Here is a 25,542-nt window from a genome sequence, read left to right on the forward strand (position 1 = left end):
CGTTTTCAAATTGGTCTACATTAAGGTCCAAAGGGTCCAAAATTAAACTTAGTTTGATTTTAACAAAAATTGAATTTTTAGGGTTCTTTGATATGCTGAATCTAAACATGTATTTAGATTTTTGATTATGGGCCCATTTTTCAAGTTGGTCCAAATCGGGGTCCAAAATTAAACTTTGTTTGATTTCAACAAAAATTGAATATATGGGGTTCTTTGATATGCTGAATCTAACCATGTATTTAGATTTTTGATTTTTGGGCCCCGTTATCAACTTTATCCACATTGAGGTCTAAAGGGTCCAAAATTAAACTTTGTTTGATTTCATCAAAAATTGAATTCTTGGGGTTCTTTGATATGCTGAATCTAACCCTGTATTTAGATTTTGGATATTGGACCATAATAGGTGAATGTCCAATTTAAAATTTTTAAGTTCTTAGACCACATTCATTCTGTGTAAGAAACCTATGCTGTGTCAAATATTTAATCACAATCAAAATTCAGAGCTGTATCAAGCTTGAATGTTGTGTCCATACTTGCCCCAACTGTTCAGGGTTCGACCTCTGCTGTCCTATCAAGCTGCGCCCTGCGGAGCATTTTATTATGTTATATAATGATAGATTATTACAGGTAGCACCATATGTAGCTGTAATCGACTTTGGAATTTTTAGAATGGCCGCTGTTACCATGGAAACTGCAAAAATGTGAAAATTTTTAAAATGCTTCAAATTTAATGAAATTTTACAGAGATGTTAACGAGTGTATGTAGATTTGGAATTTGACTTTGGAATTTCATAATGGCCGCCGTTGCCATGGAAACAACAAAAATGTGAAAAATCTAGATTTGGTCAAATCTTTATGAAACTTGACAGTAATGTGACCTGTCATGTTGAGATGTGCCATCAAAATGGCTGCCGTCACCATGGAAACTGCAAAAATGTCAAAAAATTCAAAATGCTTCAAACTTAATGAAACTTTACACAAATGTTGACTGTCTTATGTAGATGTGGCATTTGACTTTGGAATTTCCAAAATGGCCACCGTAACTATGGAAACACGAAAACCAAGTCCAAATCGGTCCAATTTTTATGAAACTTGTAAACTTACTTGTAATGTGACCTGTCATCTGAAGATGTGATATCCGACTTTGAAATTTCAAAATTGCTGCCGTTACCATGGAAACAGCAGAACAATGGTTGGGGGCCGTTTTGGCGACTTTTGTGTTAGCATCTTAACACAGGATTACTTGTTACTATGTCACCCGATCGACAATGTCGGGTGACATATTGCTTTTCCTCTGTTTCTTTTTATACGACCGCAAAAAAAATTTTGTGGTCGTATATTGGTATGACGTCGTCGTCGTCCGAAGACACATTAGTTTTCGCACTCTAACTTTAGTTTAAGTGAATGGATCTCAATGAAATTTTACCATAAGGTTCAATACCACAAAAGGAAGGTGGGGATTGATTTTGGGGGTTATGGTACCAACAGTTAAGGAAAAAGGGGCCAAAAATAAGCATTTTTGTAACTTCCAGACATAACTTGTGTGTAAGTGTATGGATCTCTCTGACATTGTACCACAAGGTTCCATACCACAAAGGGAATGCTGGGATTGATTTTGGGGGTAATTGCCTCCAAATTTTAGGAATTAGGGGCCAAAAAGGGACAAAAAATAAGCATTTTTCTAGTTTCATGACAATAACTTGTGTGTAAGTGTATGGATCTTTATGAAATTGTACTACAAGGTTTCATATCACAAAGGGAATGCTGGAATTGAGTTTGGGGGTAATTGCCCAAAAAGTTTAGAAATAAGGGGTCAAAAATAAGCATTTTTCTAGTTTCCAGACAATAACTTGTGTTCAAGTGTATGGATCTCTCTGAAATTGTACTGCAAGGTACCATACCACAAAGGGAAGGCTGGGATTGATTTTGGGGGTGATGAATCATAAGGGGTTTAAAAAATTTGGGGGGGGGGGATTTTTTTTTCTTTTTTTTTCTTTAAAATTTTCCATTTTAAATTGGTTATTTCTGATTTATATATAAAAGCAATTCTAACATGACGTTCTTCAAACGCTTTGAGTACACACCCGTGGTAAAATATGAATATATTGTTTGGGCTGTTCCGATCGTACTCCCGCGTCATATGCTTTTTTATGAATGGGCTACCCGACGTCATAGAACGATGACGTAAGAATATAAGCATTTTACGGGAAAATACACGCTTGTGAAACCGAAAATCATCACAACAAGGAAACGTTAACAAACGATGCTAAAATGTGTTATATAAGCCATTTTTTGTTTCCATATAAGATATATAAATACAATTATCATTTAGATTCATTCAAACCTATCTAAATATGTCATTGTAAATAGTTTAAGCATGCCATTTATTCAGTTTGCTCCGTTCTTTTACGTCAATTTAATAGTGCGTTTATTCATGGGAACGGCAAATAATGCCTTCACCTAGAGCGATTCGATCCAAAAGAATTGCCGTATTTGTCCTATTAGAATCAAAATAATTCATGGGGGCTAGAATATATCGTGATTTTACCAAGGGTTGTCCCTTTATGCCAATATTTTACCCCTCGCTATCTCTCAGGGTAAAATATTTGTCATAAAGGGCCAACCCGTGGTAAAATCGTGATATATTCAAGCCCCCATGAAATATTTCTTAAATAATAATGATATGGTTTGAATAGGTAAATTAAAAAAATTTAAGTTCTTTGACCACTTTCATTCTGTGTCAGAAACCTATGCTGTGTCAAATATTTAATTACAATCCAAATTCAGTGCTGTATCAAGCTTAAATGTTGTGTCCATACTTGCCCCAACTGTTCAGGGTTTGACCTCTGCGGTCGTATCAAGCTGGGCCCCAGCGGAGCATTTTATTCTGTATTATTATTATTATTATTAGACTTCCACCTAATTTTGTCCGGGAGTTTTCTCAGAGCCGATGGAACCAATCTAAATGATTGTTCACTATAACAAGGAACACAAACTTTTGCGTTGCTGTGGAACTTTGGCACTAAAAAATGGCTGCCGTTACCATGGAAACCGAAAAGTGAAAAAATAAAATTTTGGAGTTTGGTGAATAATTTGTGAATGCTTAAACTTAAAATCATTAAATTTTAATACAATGTAGTTGTCCACTATATACAGGTTTTAACTTATTTTGGCAATCATTGGAACTACTATGTTGCCATGGAAACTACACCAAAAATTTCAAAAATATCAAAATGCTCCAAATTTAATGAAACTTCACAGTAACGATGAGCAACATTTGTAGATGTGGCATTTGGAGTTGGAATTTCCAAAATGGCTGCCGTTACCATGGAAACAATGTAAAAATGGTCAAAATGCTTCAAAAACCTTAAAGTAGCATTTACTTTCTTAAAATGGTAGGTCAAATCCATTGAAACTTTGAAGGTATGTTCCCTCCCATGTACTAATGTGGCATCTGTCATTAAATTTTGGGATTGGTCTCTGTTACCATAGGAACCAGCAAAAATTGTCAAAAATTTCTAAATGCTTAAAACTTTATGAAACTTCATACGATTGTTAACTGGCAAGTCTGGATGAGACTTCTGACTTTGGAATTTCCAAAATGGCCACCGTTGCCATGGAAACTGCAAATATGTCAAAAATTTCAAAATGCTCCAAACTTAATGAAACTTGATTATAATGTTAACTGGCAAGTCTGGATGAGACTTTTGACTTTGGAATTTCCAAAATGGCCACCGTTGCCATGGAAACAGCAAAAATATGAAAATTTCAAAATGCTTCAAATATTCTGAAAAATTACAGAAATATGTATTGCCATGCATATATGTGCATTCACTGTTTAAAATTTTCGAAATGGCTGCTGCTTAGTGTCAATGGGGGAAGGGTGACATCCGCTATTGCTTGCAATGGAAAATCTAGTTATTATTCTTCTTCTTCCTCTTCCGCCGCTTTTAAATTTGAACTTGTCCGCACCTGTTCTCCAAAACCGCTTGTCAGATTAACTTAGGGTTTCACAATATGTTAGACTAACATGTCTAGTGGTGCAATCAGGGTTTTGTTTGTGCAATAGGGTTTATAAAGGGGTACTTTGAGGGGCAAAAAGAAAGGAGGGTTTTACTATAGAACCCTATGGGATTTTATTTTTTTAAATTTTCAAATGATTATAAATTGAAAACCGTTTGCGATAGACACAATCTTTTTAATTGAAAATGTTCTAAATGATAAAGCACATTAAATGAAATGCAGTCCCCAGGGGTCACCCCACCCCCTGCCATTTAAGAAAGTTCTTAATATCTTGTAAGTGGTCAATATCCCCACCCCTAAACCATATATATTCTGGTTTGTCATGCTAAGATGGTTTGAATGATATACAGGGTTAGTCCCCAGGGGTCATCCCAACCCCCTGCCATTTGAGAAAGTTCTAATATCTTGTAAATGGTCGAGATCCCCACCCCTAAACCATATAGATTCTGGTTTGTCATGATAAAGCACATCAAATGAAATACAGGGTTAGTCCCCAGGGGTCACCCCCACCCCCTGCCATTTAAGAAAGTTCTAATATCGTGTAAGTGGTCAAGATCCCCACCCCTAAACCATATATATTCTGGTTTGTCATGCTAAGATGGTTTGAATGATATACAGGGTTAGTCCCCAGGGGTCATCCCGACCCCCTGCCATTTGAGAAAGTTCTAATATCTTCTAAATGGTCGAGATCCTCACCCCTAAACCATATATATTCTGGTTTGTCATGCCAAGATGATTTGAATGATATACAGGGTTAGTCCCCAGGGGTCATCTTGATCCCCTGCCATTTGAGAAAGTTCTAATATCTTGTAAATGGTCGAGATCCCCACCCCTAAACCATATAGATTCTGGTTTGTTATGATAAAGCACATCAAATGAAATACAGGGTTAGTAACCAGGGGTCACCCCCACCCCCTGCCATTTAAGAAAGTTCTTATATCTTGTAAGTGGTCAAGATCCCCACCCCTAAACCATATATATTCTGGTTTTTCATGCTAAGATGGTTTGAATGATATACAGGGTTAGTCCCCAGGGGTCACCCCCACCCCTGCCATTTAAGAAAGTTCTAATATCTTCTAAGTGGTCAAGATCCCCACCCCTAAACCAAATATATTCCTGTTCGTCATGTCTCGAACATTTGAATGACGTATAGGGTCAGTCCCCAGGGGTTCTCCCCACCACCAATGTTCTAGTATCTTGTAAATGATCGAGATCCCCACCCCTAAACCATATATATTCTGGTTTGTCATGCCAAGATGATTTGAATTATATACAGGGTTAGTCCCCAGGCATCACTAATGCATATAACTTTACTGAACCAAACCAATTTTCACTGGACTTTGCCCAATGTCAGGCTACCCTGGGAATTATGAATTATGGGAGCTTCGTTTGGGAGACTTCGTAACAGCATCCTGTTACAATCATTTCTTGTTTTTACTTGATCCTGTTTGGGGGTCCAGATTTGCAAATATCAGTTTCATTAGATAATAATCTATTTTTATTAAAGGATATATTTCATTACATTACATTGTGTAGATAAAGTTGTTGACATTGATAGATAAGTTGCAGATATTAGTTTGTGACAAATGAAAGAAAAAATGTTGGGAACTATTAATTATATATATAAAGTTTGATTACACTAAGTGTTTTTAAGATAACAAACGTGTGGTAATTATCAATCACAATTATAATTGGAGTGACAGATTTTTTGAAAATTTTGTGTTTCCTAAGTGTTGTTGATGATAAGCTCTGTAGGACAGTATAAATATAGTTTGAAATTTAGTGTTCATTATTAGACATTTTGAAGATAATGACAGATAAGTTTTAAAGATCTTTAAAAGACATTGTATTAAGATATTTTGAAAAAAAAAATTTTCTTTTTTGGTAAATTGTTTGAAGAATTTTGTGGTAGGTTTGTTTTGTTATTCTGTATAAACTAATTTTCTGAATGCTATATATTTTTTTTTTTACTTGATCCTGTTTGGGGTCCAGATTTGCAAATATCATTTTCATGCAGGAAAATTGGTTTGCTGTCACTCTGACAGCCTCTTGTTTTATTTTAGTTTGATAGATTAAAAGCACTTTCTACACATTTGTAACATTCTATGACAAACTGTTGAGTGCTCCGATTGCATCAAAACTCTTGTTTATCTAGGTTAAGCAAGATGTCCAGAATTCATTCCTGGCATCAAAATCTATTAGACTGCAGCCATTTTCAAAATGGGCAGTTAAATCTGAAAACATTCAAAGTGCACCCATTGAACGAAATTTGATACCTATGTAGAATATAATCTGTAAAGATTTTTGGGGTAAAAAAAATTCTGGCGGCACCCATTTTCAAAATATATGATGACAAACACTTTTATAATGGCATGGTTTTAATATTAATAATAAGAATTCAATATAGAAAATATGTATTATGTTAGGCACTAAATTTCATGTTTTGCTTGTAACTTAAAATTGATACCTCAGGAAAGTACAGTGCTTTTTTCATCAATATTGATAATGTTAACTAATATATTCAGAAATTATTGCATCATTTATTATTGCAATTTTTGAAGAATGTACAGACATGCAAGATCAATTATTGCAATTTCAGGAAAATCTGAATACAGATATATGTTATATGTATCATATATCAGAATGTGAGATCTTATTATTGGGATACTTACCCAGTCCCATTATTAGCAATAATAAAAAATAATTTATGAATTTACAGTTGATTTCAAAATGGTGAAATACATGTAGGTGGTTTCAGCAAGACAGCCTTTTTATACGACCGCAAAAAAATTTTGCGGTCGTATATTGGTATGACGTTGGCGTCGTTGTCGTCGTCTGGTGTCATCCCAAGACACATTGGTTTTCGCACTCTAACTTTAGTTTAAGTGAATGGATCTCTATGAAATTTTACCATAAGGTTCAATACCACAAAAGGAAGGTTGGGATTGATTTTGGGGGTTATGGTACCAACAGTTAAGGAATTAGGGGCCAAAAATAAGCATTTTTGTAACTTCCAGACATAACTTGTGTGTTAGTGTATGGATCTCTCTGACATTGTACCACAAGGTTCCATATCACACAGGGAATGCTGGGATTAATTTTGGGGGTAATTGCCTCAAAATATTAGGAATAAGGGGCCAAAAAAGGGACAAAAAACAAGCATTTTTCTAGTTTCATGACAATAACTTGTGTGTAAGTGTATGGATCTTTCCGAAATTGTACTACAAGGTTCCATATCACAAAGGGAAAGCTGGAATTGTGTTTGGGGGTAATTGCCCAAAACGTTTAGGAATTAGGGGCCAAAAAGGGGCCAAAAATAAGCATTTCTCTAGTTTCCAGACAATAACTTGTGTTCAAGTGTATGGATCTCTCTGAAATTGTACCACAAGGTTCCATATCACACAGGGAATGCTGGGATTGATTTTGGGGGTAATTGCCTCAAAATATTAGGAATTAGGGGCCCAAAAAGGGGCAAAAAACAAGCATTTTTGTCGAGCCTGCGCAGGGCCTAATCTAGGATTTTGAAGAGGGAGAAGTGACTTCTCCTTCCATGAGAGAGAAGGGAGAAGTGTTCAACTTCTTGGAGAAGCGAGATTCCATTACCGTTTCGGTTGCATCATGTTTTCAAGCTTATCACTAAGGAAATTGTTTTATATTCAATAAAAGATGTACTTGCAGTTTTTTCATATGTTATTGTACACAATGTATATATAGAAATTTCTTAATAAAAAGGTTTAGACAATATATAGTTGTTATTTATTTATTGATACCATAATGTGTTCTAAATAAAATTTGTTGATTGGGACATGAGGGAGTAGCCTAGTAATATTATCAAGATTATGATGCATTAAATTCATGTGCATCTGCCTCAATTTATTTTTAAAACTCCAGAAAAATATGATGAATTTCACATGACTGGGAATTTAATTTATATCACCACTTGTCATTGTTTTGTAAAACATTATTGAATGTCCAGGACATTTATGTTAGTTGTAGTAAATTGAGATTATCGTTAAAGATTGTGAGTCTATAAATGAAAATATCTTTCAATCTCCAGTTAATTATGCAATAAAGAGCTAATTTCTATCATTTTTTAAAAATATCATCCATATCAACGAAGTGGTCATGAGAAAAAATCTACTGCTGATCACAAATTATCTGGTCGAGTGTCGTACGTTTGCAATCACATTATCCATCAGCTGTCTTTCTACCTTTTATATTTCAATTTTTATTCAATGAATGTAAAATACCTACCGTTAATTCCCACCCTTTACCTACGGAATAATGAAATTGATCGACTCGTGTAGGTAATAAAAATAAAACAAATCAGCTGAGTGATTACGCAACATCCTCAGATGAAATCATCGTAAAACGATAACTTAAACAGACGGTCAGTTTTCCGTTTGAACAGTTTTGAAAGTTATATCCGATGATGTTCAAAGTCGCCGTTGTATTTATTTAATTTGATCGTTTACAGTATTAGGCCTGGGTCGTTTCGAAAATCTCGATTTTCCTTGTCAGTCGCCATTTTTTTTTACCTGTGAGACTGGTAATCACAAGTTGTCTCCCTTTTACCGATTTTGATAGCGATTTGACTTCGCTATGAAGTCAGTCGGCCGGCGAGATTTAGCGATTTTCAAAATTCTTTGGCGACTTAAATCGTCATTTCGCCGGCAAGATTATGGCCTGAGCCTGCGACTTTTGTCGCAGAAAGCTCGACATAGGGATAGTGATCCGGCGGCGGCGGCGTTAGCTCACTTCTTAAAAGCTTTATATTTTAGAGGGTGGAAGACCTGGATGCTTCATACTTTGTATATGGATGCCTCATGTTACGAAGTTTCCGTCAGTCACATGTCCAATGTCCTTGACCTCATTTTCATGGTTCAGTGACTACTTGAAAAAAAAGTTAAGATTTTTTGTAATGTTAAATTCTCTCTTATTATAAGTAATAGGATAACTATATTTGGTATGTGCGTACCTTGCAAGGTCCTCATGCCCGTCAGACGTTTTCACTTGACCTCGACTTCATTTCATGGATCAGTGAACAAGGTTAAGTTTTGGTGGTCAAGTCCATATCTCAGATACTATAAGCAATAGGTCTAGTATATTCGGTGTATGGAAGGACTGTAAGGTGTACATGTCCAACTGGCAGGTGTCATCTGACCTTGACCTCATTTTCATGGTTCAGTGGTTATAGTTAAGTTTTTGTGTTTTGGTCTGTTTTTCTTATACTGTATGCAATAGGTCTACTATATTTGGTGTATGGAAGGATTGTAAGGTGTACATGTCTAGCTGGCAGGTGTCATCCGACCTTGACCTCATTTTCATGGTTCAGTGGTTATAGTTGAGTTTTTGTGTTTTGGTCTGTTTTTCTTATACTGTATGCAATAGGTCTACAATATTTGGTGTATGGAATGATTGTAAGGTGTACATGTCTAGCTGGCAGGTGTCATCTGACCTTGACCTCATTTTCATTGTTCAGTGGTTATAGTTAAATTTTTGTGTTTTGGTCTGTTTTTCTTATACTGTATGCAATAGGTCTACAATATTTGGTGTATGGAATGATTGTAAGGTGTACATGTCTAGCTGGCAGGTGTCATCTGACCTTGACCTCATTTTCATGGTTCAGTGGTCAAAGTTAAGTTTTTGAGATTTGGTCTTTTTTTCTAATACTGCATGCAATAGGTCTACTATATTTGGTGTATGGAATGATTGTAAGGTGTACATGTCTAGCTGGCAGGTGTCATCTGACCTTGACCTCATTTTCATGGTTCAGTGGTCAAAGTTAAGTTTTTGAGATTTGATCTTTTTTTCTAATACTATATGCAATAGTTCAACTACATTTGGTGTATGGAAATATTTTATGATCTATATGTCAGTCACGCAGGTTTTATTTGACCTTGACCTCATTTTCAAGGTTCATTGCTCAGTGTTAAGTTTTTGTGTTTTGGTCTGTTTTTCTTAAACTATAAGCAATAGGTCAACCATATTTGTTGTATGGAAGAATTGTTAGCTGTACATGCCTGCCTAGCATGGTTCATCTGACCTTGACCTCATTTTCATGGTTCATTGGTCAATGTTTAGTTTACTTGGTTAATGTTAAGTTTATGTGACAGTTGTAATAAAGCTTTATATTTAGGACTATCAACATAATATCAATGATTAGTAAAGAAGGCGAGACATTTCAGCGTGTGCACTCTTGTTCTAGTTTCAAGATAATAACTTGTGTGTAAGTGTATGGATCTTTCTGAAATTGTACTACAAGGTTCCATATCACAAAGGGAAAGCTGGAATTGAGTTTGGGGGTAATTGCCCAAAACGTTTAGGAAAAAGGGGCCAAAAATAAGCATTTTTCTAGTTTCCAGACAATAACTTGTGTTCAAGTGTATGGATCTCTCTGAAATTGTACTGCAAGGTACCATACCACAAAGGGAAGGCTGGGATTGAGTTTGGGGGTGATGAATCATAAGGGGGTTCAAAAAATTTGGGGGGGGGGGGATTTTTTTTTTTTTTTTCCTTTTTTTTTTCTTTTAAAATTTTCCATTTTAAGTTGGTTATTTCTGTTTTATATTTAAAAGCAAATAATAATGATATGGTAGGAGATACACACCAATCAGGATGTGTAAATTATTATATAATAAGTATTGTGCAATAGCAAGAAATTTTCAATTGCACAGTATTGCACAATAGCAAGAAATCTTCAATTGCACAGTATTGCGCAATAGCAAGAAATCTTCAATTGCACAGTATTGCGCAATAGTAAGAAATATCCAATAGCACAATATTGCGCAATAGCAAGAAATTGTCAATTGTACAGTATTGCGCAATAGCAAGAAATATTCAATTGCACAGTATTGTGCAAAAGAAGATACTTCGTATAAATTGCTTATTTCTTGACCAATTTCAATGGGGTTTTATTCTTGAATTCTCGGGGTTCTTTAATATGCTGATTCTAACCGTGTATTAAGTTTTTGGATTTTGGGCCAAGTTTTTAAATTGGTCCACATTGAGGTCCAAAGGGTCCAAAATTAAACGTTGTTTGATTTCATCAAAAATTGAATTATTGGGGTTCTTTGATATGCTGAATCTAACTGTGTATTTAGATTCTTAATTTTTGTTCTGTTTTCAAATTGGTCTACATTAAGGTCCAAAGGGTCCAAAATTAAACTTAGTTTGATTTTAACAAAAAGTGAATTTTTAGGGTTCTTTGATATGCTGAATCTAAACATGTATTTAGATTTTTGATTATGGGCCCATTTTTCAAGTTGGTCCAAATCGGGGTCCAAATTAAAGTTTGTTTGATTTCAACAAAAAATGAATATATGGGGTTCTTTGATATGCTGAATCTAACCATGTATTTAGATTTTTGATTTTTGGGCCCCATTATCAACTTTGTCCACATTGAGGTCAAAAGGGTCCTAAATTAAACTTTGTTTGATTTCATCAAAAATTGAATTCTTGGGGTTCTTTGATATGCTGAATCTAACCATTTATTTAGATTTTGGATATTGGACCATAATAGGTGAATGTCCAATTTAAAATTTTTAAGTTCTTAGACCACATTCATTCTGTGTCAGAAACCTATGCTGTGTCAAATATTTAATCACAATCCAAATGCAAAGCTGTATCAAGCTTGAATGTTGTGTCCATACTTGCCCCAACTGTTCAGGGTTCGACCTCTGCGATCGTATCAAGCTGCGCCCTGCGAGCATTTTATTCAGTTTTAAGCATGAATCTTAAAATCTTTAGCTTGGTTTTTATTTATATTTTTTAACATATCTGACTATATACCATACACATTATAAAATGCACAAATCAAGGTCAATTTACCTTTTCTCTGTCAGTGTTTAATATTCGAGAAGCCTCTGTCGGTTGTGCTAATCTTTTAACTTGTCATAATTTCAGTGATAAAGAGTTTTGGAGAATCAACTTGCCATCTAGCCTTGCAGCAGGGAAATCTGTACAAGTAGATGTTGATAGTGTTTATGCCCATGCTCTGTCTCCGTTCCCAACTAAGATTAAACAGTCTGAGAAACAATTAGTAGTGTTTACTGGCAATGTATTCCTCTATTCACCATACAAGATAACCAGTCAGACTACCACAGTTAACTTGGCCACATCATCTATAGAATCCTACAGCAAATCACCAAAACCTGTCTCACAGAGTGAAAAAAGTATAACATATGGACCTTATGAAGCCAGGGAGCCATTTACAGAGGTTAGTTTGAGAAACATCTTGTTTTTATGCCTGGCTTACAATACTATAGGGGGCATTATGTTTTCTAGTATTTGTGGCTGTCAACCTGTTTTCCTTCCATCCCGTAAATAACAATAAAAAATTTGTTTGAAGGCATTAGTAGGTTAAAGTTTACAATGCAGTTGTGGTGGCATCAACTTTAAACTTATTACTAATATAAAAATAACGTGGTATGATTACCAGTTAGACAACTCGTCACCAGAGACTAAATGACCAATAAGTTAACAACTATAGGTCACCACACAGCCTTCAATGGTTGAAAATTTATACAGCATATAGTTACCTATAAAAGGTCCTGAATTGACAAATGTAAAACAATTTAAACGAGAAAACTAACGGCCTGATTAATGTACAAAACAATGAAGAAAAACAAATATGATATACAGCAACAATTGACAACCATGGAATTACAGGGTCCTGACAGGTGCATACAAAATGTGGTGGGGTTACATGTTCATTATGATGTGAACTTTTTGAATAGATGCCAAATTAGGATATTGAACCCGATTTTGTTGTTCACTGAATATTGAAATGTGATTGTGCAAGTTGGGCATGTTGTCCTAAGGACTCAAATCCTTGTTTTAGTATAATGTGTGCAGTCAGATATGTGCAATTGTTAATGTATGTTAAGGACATTCAAAAGAAAAGAAATTATACATACGTTTGATAAAATTTTGCATTTTATACAAAAGTTCATCTTGTGCATAAAACAGATGTTTTATAGGCAATGAATTGCCCACAAATGGCTTACTCTAAATACCTGAAATTTATCAAGAAGGTAGGAGTTGCTGTAATATTTACATAATTTGAATTGTTGCAAAAAATGCATCAGTCACATACAGTCACATACACATTACAGAGTATTAAAGCATAGAATTTAAAGCAAAAGATCACAAATTCACGAAAGATAATAAAACTTACAAGATGCACATTCCCAGCAGATAAATATATACAAATGGAAAGTGAAAGTAAGTTTTCTGAAAGACAAGTCATGACTATGAATTTAAAATAACTATTATGTAAGATCAACAACCATTGACTTAAGATATTTAAAGTAATTATAAGTAAATTTGAATGTTTACGTTTTAAAGGCTGAGTTGAGAGTTCATGCAGAGAACAATAATCCATTCTTGACAGTCACACATTTAGAACGTGTGATTGAATTGTCTCACTGGGGAAACATAGCTGTGGAGGAGAACATACAGATGAGACATTCTGGAGCTGACCTCAATGGACCTTTCTCTAGATATGATTATCAAAGGACACAAGATGCTGGAGCATCTATTAAATCGTTCAAGGTAGGAACAGTTTAAAGATAATGAAATTGTTTAAAATTCAAGTACGACTTGTTATAACATTTAGTTATTGAGGTATGTATTTCTTGGATTCATCAGTGATGATATGTGTTTGTCAAACTTGTATGATATTGTTTATCATAAATTGTAAATATCAATTGGGCACATTTTAAAGTCATTTGGTTTAGTAATTTCTCATGTATGCAGGTAAATATTGCCAATAAACATGACTGAATGTCCAGTTCAAATAATAAATAATTTCAGGTACACTGTCGAAATATATTTCTGTTCATAGACAAAAAATAATACTATTTAAATTTAAGTGACTTGTAGTAATTGAAGTGTATATTGCTGTATGTTAAAAAAGACATGTTGATGGTTGATATAGTTGTAATATTGTTTATATTGTAGACTGTTTTACCAGCATCAGCCAAAGATGTTTACTATAGAGATGAGATTGGAAACATCTCTACCAGTCATCTGAAGGAACTAGACGATATGGTTGAGGTCGAACTCCGTCCAAGATTTCCTCTGTTTGGAGGATGGAAAACTCAGTATTTGTTGGGATACAATGTTCCAAGTTATCAGTATTTATATAATCAAGGTAAGAAGAATTGTAGTGGAGATTGAATAAATCAGTGCTTTTACCTGTTGGTTGGTAAATAGTACGCTAAGTGGACTTTTTGTCCTATGAAAATAATAAATTTCAAATTGTATTTTTGCTTTGATAAACATGGTTGTTAAATATGTGCAAAGTTCAACTGTAAGACCTTTGAAAAATTATTAAGATTTAAACAAACAATGAAAAATTTGCAAATTTTGTCACATATTTGTTGATGGGAAATATTTAGCACAGGCAAGCACCACCAAAATATTTACGTGAAAATTGTTCTTCATAAAGACAAACACTGGTTAATTCTTTAGTGGGTACTTACTTGCGCTCTTTATTCATGGATGAAAAAGACCAAAATATATGTATTTCTCACAAAAATGCATTAGACCTTTTTGTGACGTAACAACAACTTTTATTGTTGGATCATTGTTCGAAAACTTTGTTTCTAATTTTGCATTACCTCAACTTTGAAACAGACATAATGGAAACTTTAAATGATAAGTTTAAACTTGGGTAAAAAAATTAGACCAAATAAAGCCACTATCACACCCAGTCTTTTCTTGCATAAAAGAAAGTTTTTAATTCTTCCAAAAATGTAGAACATGGTAATTATTTATTTCTTCAGGAAACCAGTATGCTTTAAAAATGAGATTTGTTGACCATATATTTGATGATGTTGTTATTGATGAAATGACAGTCAAGATTATTCTACCTGAAGGTGCTAAGTAAGTCATAATGTTTATTCTGTAATGATTTTTATACGACCGCAAAAAAATTTTGTGGTCGTATATTGGTATGACGTTGGCGTCGTCGTCGTCGTCCGAATACATATTGGTTTTCGCACTCTAACTTTAGTTTAAGTGAATGGATCTTTTTGAAATTTGACCATAAGGTTAAATACCACAAAAGGAAGGTTGGGATTGATTTTGGGGGTTATGGTACCAACAGTTAAGGAATTAGGGGCCAAAAAGGGGCCAAAAATGAGCATTTTCTAGTTTCCAGACAATAACTGTGGAACGGTGTATGGATCTCTCTGAAATTATACTACAAGTTTCCATACCACAAAGGGATGGTTAGGATTTGCTTTGGGGGGTTATGGCTCAAACCGTTTAGGAATTAGGGGCAAAAAAGGGGGGAAAACAAGGTTGTCCTGGTTAATGGACAAATACTTTAGTACAAAACATAATTTAAAGCAGTGTAAGGGAGATAAATCAAATACATCATTGAAATTATCTCCCTTACACTGCTTTTAAATTATGTATAAAGTAATGGTTAATGAACAATAAAGATAATCTAAAACAGTGTAAGGGAGGTAATCCAAATACAACGTTTTGGTTACTTCCCTTACACTGCTTTTAAATTATGTTTAAAGAAATGCATATTTATAAAGGAAGACCAGTAAAAATATCTGCAAATGTTTTCATCTTTTTTTTTTACAAAAAAATCCATATGAAAGATTTGACACTATATTTTTATTAATTCTATTATAAAATAGATTAAGTTAGCACTATGGTAAATTTAAATGGGTAATTATGGTTGCCAACTCCATTGGGAATTTGAATTGAGATTATGACCATATCTTGAGGGAAAGAATTTTTTGGGGGGAAAAGGGGGGGGGGGGGGATAAAAAGAAATTGTGGGGGGCCAATTTTTTCTCATTTCAGATTTCAGAAATTAAAAAGAATTATTCTTCAAATATTATTTTTTTTTCAAATTTCAAATATTGAAAAATTTCAAGAAGTAATCTTTAATTGCACAGTATGGCGCATTAGATTTGTAAAATCTTTAATCACATTTATTTATTTGTTATGCCGAATCTAACAGTGTATTTAGATTTTTAATTTTGGGTCCAGTTTTCAAATTGGTCTACATTATTGTCCAAAGGATCCAAAATTAAACTTTGTTTGATTTTAGCAAAAATTGAATATATGAGGTTCTTTGATATGCTGAATCTAAACATGTATTTAGATTTTTGATTTTTGGCCCAGTTTTCAAGTTGGTCCAAATTGGGGTCCAAAATTAAACTTTGTTTGATTTCAACAAAAATTGAATATATGGGGTTCTTTGATATGCTGAATCTAACCATGTATTTAGATTTTTTATTTGTGGATCCCGTTATCTAATTGGTTCATATTGAGGTCAAAAGGGTCCAAAATTAAACTTTGTTTGATTTCATCTAAAATTGAATTATTGGGGTTCTTTGATATTCCAAATCTAACCGTGTATTTAGGTTTTTAATTTTGGGTCCTGTTTTTTAAATTGGTCTACATTGAGGTCCAAAGGGTCCAAATTAAACTTAGTTTGATTTTAACAAAAATTGAATTCTTGGGGTTCTTTGATTTGCTGAATCTAAACATGTGTTTAGATTTTTGATTATGGGCCCAGTTTTCAAGTTGGTCCAAGATAGGGTCCAGTATTTAAACTTTGTTTGATTTCAACAAAAATTGAATATATGGGGTTCTTTGATATGCTGAATCTAAACATGTATTTAGATTTTTGATTATGGGCCCAGTTTTCAAGTTGGTCCAAATTGGGGTCCAAAATTAAACTTTGTTTCATTTCAACAAAAATTGAATATATGAGGTTCTTTGATATGCTGAATCTAACCATGTATTTAGATTTTTTATTTGTAGGCCCCGCTATCATATTGGTTCATATTGAGGTCAAAAGGGTCCAAAATTAAACTTTGTTTGATTTCATCGAAAATTGAATTATTGGGGTTCTTTGATATGCCAAATCTTACCGTGTTTTTAGATTTTTAATTTGGGTCCCGTTTTTTAAATTGGTCTTCATTGAGGTCCAAAGGGTCCAAAATTAAACTTAGTTTGATTTTAACAAAAATTGAATTCTTGGGGTTCTTTGATATGCTGAATCTAAACATGTGTTTAGATTTTTGATTATGGGCCCAGTTTTCAAGTTGGTCCAAGTTGGGGTCCAAAATTATACTTTTTTTGATTTCAACAAAAATTGAATATATGGGGTTCTTTGTTATGCTGAATCTAACCATGAATTTAGATTTTTTATTTGTGGGCCCCGCTATCAAATTGGTTCATATTGAGGTCAAAAGGGTCCAAAATTAAACTTTATTTGATTTCATCAAAAATTGAATTATTGGGGTTCTTTGATATTCCAAATCTAACCGTATATTTAGATTTTTAATTTTAAGTCCCGTTTTTTAAATTGGTCTACATTAAGGTCCAAAGGGTCCAAAATTAAACTTAGTTTGATTTTAGCAAAAATTGAATTCTTGGGGTTCTTTGATATGCTGAATCTAAACATGTGTTTAGATTTTTGATTATGGGCCCAGTTTTCAAGTTTGTCCAAGTTGGGGTCCAAAATTAAACTTTGTTTGATTTTAACAAAAATTGAATATATGGGGTTCTTTGATATGCTGAATAAAACCATGTATTTTGATTTTGGACATTGGACCATAATAGGTAAATTAAAAAAATTCAAGTTCTTAGACCACATTCTTTCTGTGTCAGAAACCTATGCTGTGTCAAATATTTAATAACAATCCAAATTCTGAGCTGTATCAAGCTTGAATGTTGTGTCCATACTTGCCCCAACTGTTCAGGGTTCGACCTCTGCGGTCGTATCAAGCTGCGCCCCAGCGAAGCATTTTATTATTTTATGTTCTATAATCTATGTTTTGTTATTCCACTGATTGAGATTAAATAGGTGGAGGGTTCAGATTACAAAGAACTAGTTTAACCCTGCCACATGTTCATGTTTCTGTCTCAAAGTCATGATTTGAATCATATTTTTGTATCGGCAACTCGTCCTAAACCCCTTATTAGAATTTATTGAAACTTTTTCAGAATCTTGTAATGCCCTTGTCACAAGTTTTTATGCCCCTGCCGTAGCAGTGGGAGCATTAAGTTTTACCCTTGTCCGTCTGTATATACGTACGGAGGTACGTACGTCTGTCTGTACGTCCCAAAATTGGTTTCCCTTCTCTAACTAAAGCTTGCCTCAACCAAATGTTATGAAACTTATACACAATGCTTATTACCACAAAACACAGATCAAGTTTGAATTTTAGTGGCGTCACTTTAACCGTTCTAGAGTTATGCCCCTTTATAAATGGACAAATTTCAAAATTTTCATTTTCTTCTAAATATCAAGTAATTTTAAAATTGGAGTTATCTTCCTTTGTCCATGATTGAAGTTGAATCAACTACAATCAATGATTTATACAATGCAATGTTTAATTTTGACTTCCACTAATAAAACACAGATCAAGGTGAATTTGGGTAGTGTCACTTTAACCATTATTGAGTTATGCCCCTTTGTAAATCGAAAGATTGCAAAATTTTTAGTTTCCATTCTGTAACTTAAGTTTGCCCCAACCAAACATTATGAAACCTATACACAATATTCATTACCACAAAACTAAGATCAAGTACAAATTTTTTGTTTCCGTTTTCTAACTTTAGTTTGCCTCAACCAAATGTTATGAAACTTACAGAGTTCACGAAAATGGTCGGTCAAAATGAGGCTCGGACCAGTATTTTGAAGGCTAGTGCCGGTCCCGATGACCGATGTTAAAACGGCCGTTGTAGTGCATATTTCGGCACTTTTTTACATCGGTTATTAGATGTACCGCAACTGTTTCCAATAAGTGTTTACATCGGTTATCAAGTGGACCCGCTGCCAATTTCCGGTACTGGTTTACGGATTTATTATAAACAAACCAAAGCGGCGATCTACACGTGGCCTACTAAATTTGTTCATAGAGCCATCCCTGGCAAACAATCGGCGATTGAACCCTACAATGGTGCAAACAAATACTGTAACAGCCGAGAAAGTGATTCAGATGATGAAATGGACAGTGAAGATGACTTTAAATAAGAACAATCAGAAGACCTGAACTGGTCCTTCATTGTTAATTTGCCTGTGGGTGCGAAGAATAAAACTAATATTAATAAAGTTATTTTTCGATAAAATATGTTATTAATTTTATTTTTCGATAAAATATGTTAATAATTTTATTTCAGGATAAAAATTGACAGATTTTGTAGGACTGGCTAAAATTTTGTAGGACTGACAAATAATCGTGCTTTGTCGGTCCCATGACCGACGGGTCAAAATAAGTTTTCGCGAACTCTGAACTGATACACAATGCTTATTACTACATAATACAGATTAAGTACGAAATTTGGTGGCAACACTTTTACCATTCTTGAGTTATGTCCCTTTATAAACATAAAAATTGCTGAATTTTTTAGTTTGTCTCAACCAAATGTTATAAAACTTGTACTCAACCGTTCTAGAGTAATGCGTGTTTACAAATAGAAATATTGCTGAATTTTTCGTTTCTGTTCTCTACTTAAGTTAGCCTCAACCAAATGTTATGTGACTTACACACAATGCTTATTACCACAAAACTCAGATCAAGTTCAAATTTGGGTAGTGTCACTTCTACCGTTCTTCAGTTATGTCCCTTTATAACTATATGATATGCAAGTGGGGGCATCATCTGTGTCAACATGTGGACACTATCCACATTTATTTTTTTCAAAATCTGAATTACTTTTGAGGTTTCCATAAGCAAATCAGACTTTGCCCTTACTTTATATGTTTAATCAAAATTATGTTGCTTGATACTTGTTCATCTCTTTATATGAATGTTTTGTTTTGTAGGAACACCAAGCTGGTTACCCCATTCAGTGTAAAGAAAGATAAGAATTCCCTTCATTTTACATACCTAGATACTGTTGGTAGACCAGTGATAGTAGCTCATAAAACTAATCTTGTTGATGCACATATTCAAGATTTTGAGGTATAGTTGTCACATAAATTTTTTCCAGCTATATGTTTTCTATCAGAATTGTCTTTTTGTGAATTTGTTGAATATGCATTTTAAATGAAATGAAACTTCAAAAATAAAGCAACAATTTAAACCACATATTTAACTGTCATTCATATACAAGTCTTTCCAAAGATTTTGGATACCCTAGTTCTATTATTTATTATTTAAAGTTTTCTTTTTGTTTCTATTATTTATGAAAATGTAGTCCTATCTTTTAAGTTCAAACACAAATAAGTTGTCTTTTTAATCTAAAATATTTTTTCGCAAATACCAGCCATCAATTAAGTCTACTGAAATGGTCGCCTGGGCAACTTTAAAAGCTGATTGGTGACCAAAAATTCATAAGTGGTCGCCTTTTAGAATTTTAGAATATTGAAAATCTGGCGACCGTAAATTTTCGGAAAGTTTGCCCTGATCAGAGTCAGGTTTTAAAAAATCGTCTGAGCGCTTGACAGTAACACAAACTTTTACTGTATTTCAAGCGCCTTTTAGATTTAAGCTTAATCTTGTCAGTGCTTTATTGCATCAGGTACTTGTAGTTCATTTGTAAGCAATTTGTTGTTGTTGACTTACTGACAGGATTTATATATATCTATCTTCGTATTTCCGCACTCAGTCACAACTTGGACTATTACGTGCCGTTAAAAAGAAAACCATTGGCATTTATAGATTGTGTTTATTGAAAGCACATGGTCGAGCCTCGTTCTTGATATTGTCAGTTAAAGGATGGAAACAAGGTCGGGACAATTTTGTAACTTGTTCTCATAGTTTCAATAAAATACTGGCTACAATTTAGCAAACAATTTCAGATGTTCACTTGACTGATCGGGCAATCACCAGTGCTTCTGCACAAATCCGATGAGATTTTTACTATATTTGGGCTTTGGGCTACCGCTTAACGTCGCAGACTGTTTTAAAACATGAACAATATCAATGAATATAATATCAAATTTTTTGCTGTTGTATATTGGTATGACGCTGGCGTCGTCGTCCGAAGACACATTGTTTTTTGCACAATAACTTTAGTTTTAAGTGAATGGATCTCTATGAAATTTTACCATAAGGTTCAATACCACAATGGGAAGGTTGGGATTGATTTTGGGGGTTATGGTTCCAACAATTAAGGAATAAGGGGCCAAAAATAAGTTTCCAGACAATAACTGGTGGAACGGTATATGGATCTCTCTGAAATTATACCACAAGTTTTCATACTACAAAGGGATGGTTAAGATTTGCTTTGGAGGGTTATGGCTCAAACCGTTTAGGAATTAGGGGCAAAAAGGGGGAAAAACAAGGGTGTGCTGGTTAATGGACAAATACTTTAGTACAAAACATACTTTAAAGCAGTGTAAGGGAGGTAATTCAAATACATCATTTGAATTACCTCCCTTACACTGCTTTAAAATTATGTATAAAGTAATGGTTAATGAACAATTAAGACAATTTAAAAGCAGTGTAAGGGAGGTAATCTAAATACGTTTTGATTACCTCCCTTACACTGCTTTTAAATTATGTTTAAAGAAATGCATATTTATAAAGGAAGACCAGTAAAAATATCTGCAAATGTTGCATCTTTTTTTTTTTAATCCATATGAAAGATTTGACACCATATTTTAAATTCTATTATAAAATAGATTAAGTTAGCACTATGGTAAATTTAAATGGGTAATTATGGTTGCAAACTCCATTGGAAATTTGAATTGAGATTCTGACCATATCTTGAGGAAAAGAATTTGGGGGGGGGGGGGGATGGGATAAAAAGAAATTGTAGGGGGTCAATTTTTTCTCTTTCAGATTTCTTCAAAAAGTGTGTGTGTGGGGAGGGGGGTTAATACGCAACAGCATAGTGTATTGCACAAAAGCAAAAGGGGGGTAAATTTTTTTTTTGGGGGGGGAGGGGGGGGTCAATTCGCAACATCAAAGTGTATTGCTCAAAAGCAAAAAATTGAATATAAATTCAAATCATATAACCAATTCTAAGTTCTTTGACTACAGTTACATGTATTCTGTGTCAGAAACCTTTTATGTGTCAAATATTTAATAACAATCTAAATTCAGACCTGTATCAAACGCGAATATTGCATACACTTATGCCCCAACTGTTCAGGGTTGGACCTCTGCGGTCGTATCCAGCTGCGCCCGGCAAAGCAATTTATTAACAGTTGATTTACACAAACTATTTTCTACACTCGTCAGCATAAAAACACAACAAAAACTTAATATTTTTATTTCACAAGGGTTGTTTAGCTATAAAAAAAATGTAGGCGACCTGAAATTATTTCCTGGCCACTGAAATTTTGAGTTGGCCACTAAATTTTTATGTCTGGTGGCCAATTGGCAACCTCATTTCAGAAGCTACTTTGAGGGCTGAATACACAATAACTTAAAATGCTCAACAAATTAGGAGAAATCTAATATACTAGTTGGAATGGTATAATTTTGATAATGTGCAAATTTAACTTCTGCACAAAAATGTTTATGCATTTAAAGGGCAAAAATAAACATGTTTATAATAGGTGGGCAAGACTGGGATTTATTTACCTGGTTTAAATTAGATTTTATAGATATGTTAATGAAACAAGGATTGAATAAAATGCTGACTGTGTAGAAGTGAGATTACATGAAACAGAAAAACTAAAAATCAGACTTTGTTGAAATAGTTGATATTGAGTATAACTTACTGTTTTTCAGCTGTGGTACACTTTTGACAAGTATCTACTACTACAAGAGCCTTTACTAGTGGTTGGAGCCTTCTACTTACTTTTCCTGTGTGTTATTATATATGTGAGAATGGACTTCTCTATTACAAAGGTAAGTAATCCTTTATTAAGGTTAGGACTGGAAAGTTTCAGTTTTCTGAAAAAAGTATGAAAATGAAAGTACAACTTTTTTTGGAAATTTGACCAACAATAAATAGGATTGACCAAGACTGAGAAAGATTTATTTTTAAAAAAGGCATTGTTTTTAAAATATTTTTGTGTTTGCTTTCTATTTATCATGTTTATGAAACAAAAATAGTATTTGCAGTATTTATGTACGCCTAAAGATTTCATTATAAATCTTAATATTAGGATGATTTCTTAAATAAGTGTATGGAGCCATTCTGAAAATATCATGGTCCAATAATTGGATTATTACAGTAAGACCTATTCAAAACTTCAAGATGTTTTGTTAAAATCCATTAAAAATAAATGAATGTGTTCTGTTGATATAATTTTAAAGTAAATGCTAGATTTTGTTGACAATTTAAAACATAATCAATTCAAAGTATTGATGTAATTTTTTTAATCATGATTTGTTGACAATTTACATTTCACAATTTATATCACACATGATTTGTTGACAATTTATTTACATTACACATGATTTATTGACAATTTACATTACACATGATTTGTTGAAAATTTACATTGCACATGATTTGTTGACAATTTACATTGCACATGATTTGTTGACAATTTACATGACACATGATTTGTTGACAATTTACATTACACATGATTTGTTTCCAGGATGAAGCCAAAGAGAGCAAGATGAGAGTAGCCAGTATCCTGGAGGAGGTTCAGAGTCTACAGGACAAGAGAAGTGCTCTGTACCAGAGTTTTGATGATGCTGTTAACAAATTTAAGTCTACCAAGGATGCTACTAACTTCACCAATAGTAGGAAGAAGATAGATGGTGACTACAAACAGCTGACTCAGCAAATTCAAGGTCTACAATCCCAACTGAAAAATGAGGGAGCTGATGCTGCTGAAAAGGTAATAGACCGGTATTGTACATGTAATGTGAATATTGATTTTAGAAATTACAGTACACTTTACTGGAAATATTTCAATATGTTTTACTTACCAGTTTCTGGTATTATTAATTTTTTTCACTTTTCATCATGCATTTAGTTTGTTGTTACTATAGTATAGGGTGTTCATCTGTCCTTAGTTCACATGATCATTATGTTATGTCTCATCATGTGTCTATGTATAATACTTATTTATACTAAAGCTTTCTTTTATCTTAAAATGTTAATTAAACGTACATAAATTACTGATTACTGATTTGAAGATTTTTGATAAATAGGCAAAAGATTAGCACATTTATCAACAATAAAAATAATTAAAAAAAAGATCTTGTGTGTACTTTTGGAAGGTTTATGAACAAGGTTTTTTCTGAGTTTAATACTTTCAACTTATTAATTTTCCAGGTTGGCGAACTACAACGTCTAGATACTCAACACAAAGATCTTATAGCTGTGGCTATACAATATTCTGAGAAACTTGTCAACAATAAAATGACAAGACAAGCTTATATTGACCAAGAGAAAGCTAATAATACCAAACGGGAAGAACTACTTCAGAAAATGGAAAGTGTACGAGCTAGTTTATAATTGATTGACAAAAGACAGTAATCTTAAACACTTAAAAGAAGTTTTACTTAACATATTTGTCAATTTTAGGAAAAAATTAAAATAACATAAAAAAAATTATAAAAAAAGCTTGTCTTTCTCTGTCTTGTGGAAGTTGGTTTTCTTATTGTTGTAACCACAAAGAATGTTTCAGGAGTTGAGAAATAGATGTCATTTTTGTCGAGCCTTCGACTTTTGTCGAAAAAGCGAGACATAGCGATCCTACATTCCGTCGGCGGCGTCCACAAATATTCACTCTGTGGTTAAAGTTTTTGAAATTTTAATAACTTTCTTAAACTATCCTGGATTTCTAACAAACTTAGAAAGAAGCTTGTTTATGATCATAAGATAGTATCCAGAAGTAAATTTTGTAAAAAAAAAAATTCCATTTTTTCCGTATTTTACTTATAAATGGACTTAGTTTTTCTGCCAGTTAACATTACATTCACTCTGTGGTTAAAGTTTTTAAAATTTTAATTACTTTCTTAAACTATCCTGGATTTGTACCAAACTTGGACAGAAGCTTGTTTATGATTAAAAGCTAGTATCTAGAAGGAAATTTAAAAGGTTAAGTTTTTAAAACATTTATTAGATTCATAAACTATCCTGGATTTTTACCAAACTTGGACAGAAGCTACTTACAATCAAAAGATAGTATAGAGAGGAATATTTTTATTAATTTTTTCCTCATTTTTGTTGAGCCTGCGATTAACAGCAAAAGTAGGCGAGACACTGGGTTCCGCTGAACCCTTACGAATTTTTGGCTCACCTGGCCCAAAAGGGCCAAGTGAGCTTTTCTCATCACTTTGCGTTCGTCATTGTCGTCCTTTTACAAAAATCTTCTCCTCTGAAACTACTTGGCCAAATAAAACCAAACTTGGCCTAAATCATCCTGAGGGTATCTAGTTTAAAAAATGTATCTGACGCCCCCCGCCCATCAACCAAGATGGCCGCTATGGATAAAAATAGAACATGGGGGTAAATGCAGTTTTTGGCTTATATCTCTGAAACTAAAGCATTTAGAGCAAATCTGACATGGGGAGACAACCTATTGTTGGGTTGCTGCCCCTGAATTTGGTAATTTTAAGAAAATTTTACAGTTTTTATATGACCGCAAAAAAAAATTGCGGTCGTATATTG

General features: G+C 33.6%; 1 protein-coding gene and 1 long non-coding RNA gene across 3 annotated transcripts in view; both read left to right on the forward strand.

The window, feature by feature from the left end:
- Positions 1-24,491, forward strand: part of LOC127726919 (dolichyl-diphosphooligosaccharide--protein glycosyltransferase subunit 1-like) — a 44,052-nt gene extending 19,561 nt beyond the window's left edge. The window contains exons 3-10 of the mRNA XM_052234302.1: positions 11,929-12,241; positions 13,372-13,578; positions 13,987-14,179; positions 14,814-14,913; positions 19,835-19,973; positions 22,695-22,814; positions 23,516-23,761; positions 24,202-24,491. Coding sequence (XP_052090262.1) covers positions 11,929-12,241; positions 13,372-13,578; positions 13,987-14,179; positions 14,814-14,913; positions 19,835-19,973; positions 22,695-22,814; positions 23,516-23,761; positions 24,202-24,384 — 1,501 coding nt within the window. The 3' untranslated portion in view covers positions 24,385-24,491. The remainder of the gene's footprint in view (positions 1-11,928; positions 12,242-13,371; positions 13,579-13,986; positions 14,180-14,813; positions 14,914-19,834; positions 19,974-22,694; positions 22,815-23,515; positions 23,762-24,201) is intronic.
- On the forward strand, positions 9,034-10,089 carry LOC127726937 (uncharacterized). 2 transcript variants are annotated; one of them, XR_007993712.1, is made up of 2 exons: positions 9,034-9,267; positions 9,415-10,089. It is a non-coding gene; the product is annotated as an uncharacterized LOC127726937 (long non-coding RNA). The 2 variants fall into 2 exon arrangements; XR_007993713.1 differs by having other exon boundaries at positions 9,562-10,089.
- Positions 24,492-25,542: the final 1,051 nt, after the last annotated feature.

This window comes from Mytilus californianus, unplaced genomic scaffold (assembly GCF_021869535.1).
Source record: "Mytilus californianus isolate M0D057914Y unplaced genomic scaffold, xbMytCali1.0.p SCAF_19, whole genome shotgun sequence".
NCBI lineage: Eukaryota > Metazoa > Mollusca > Bivalvia > Mytilida > Mytilidae > Mytilus > Mytilus californianus.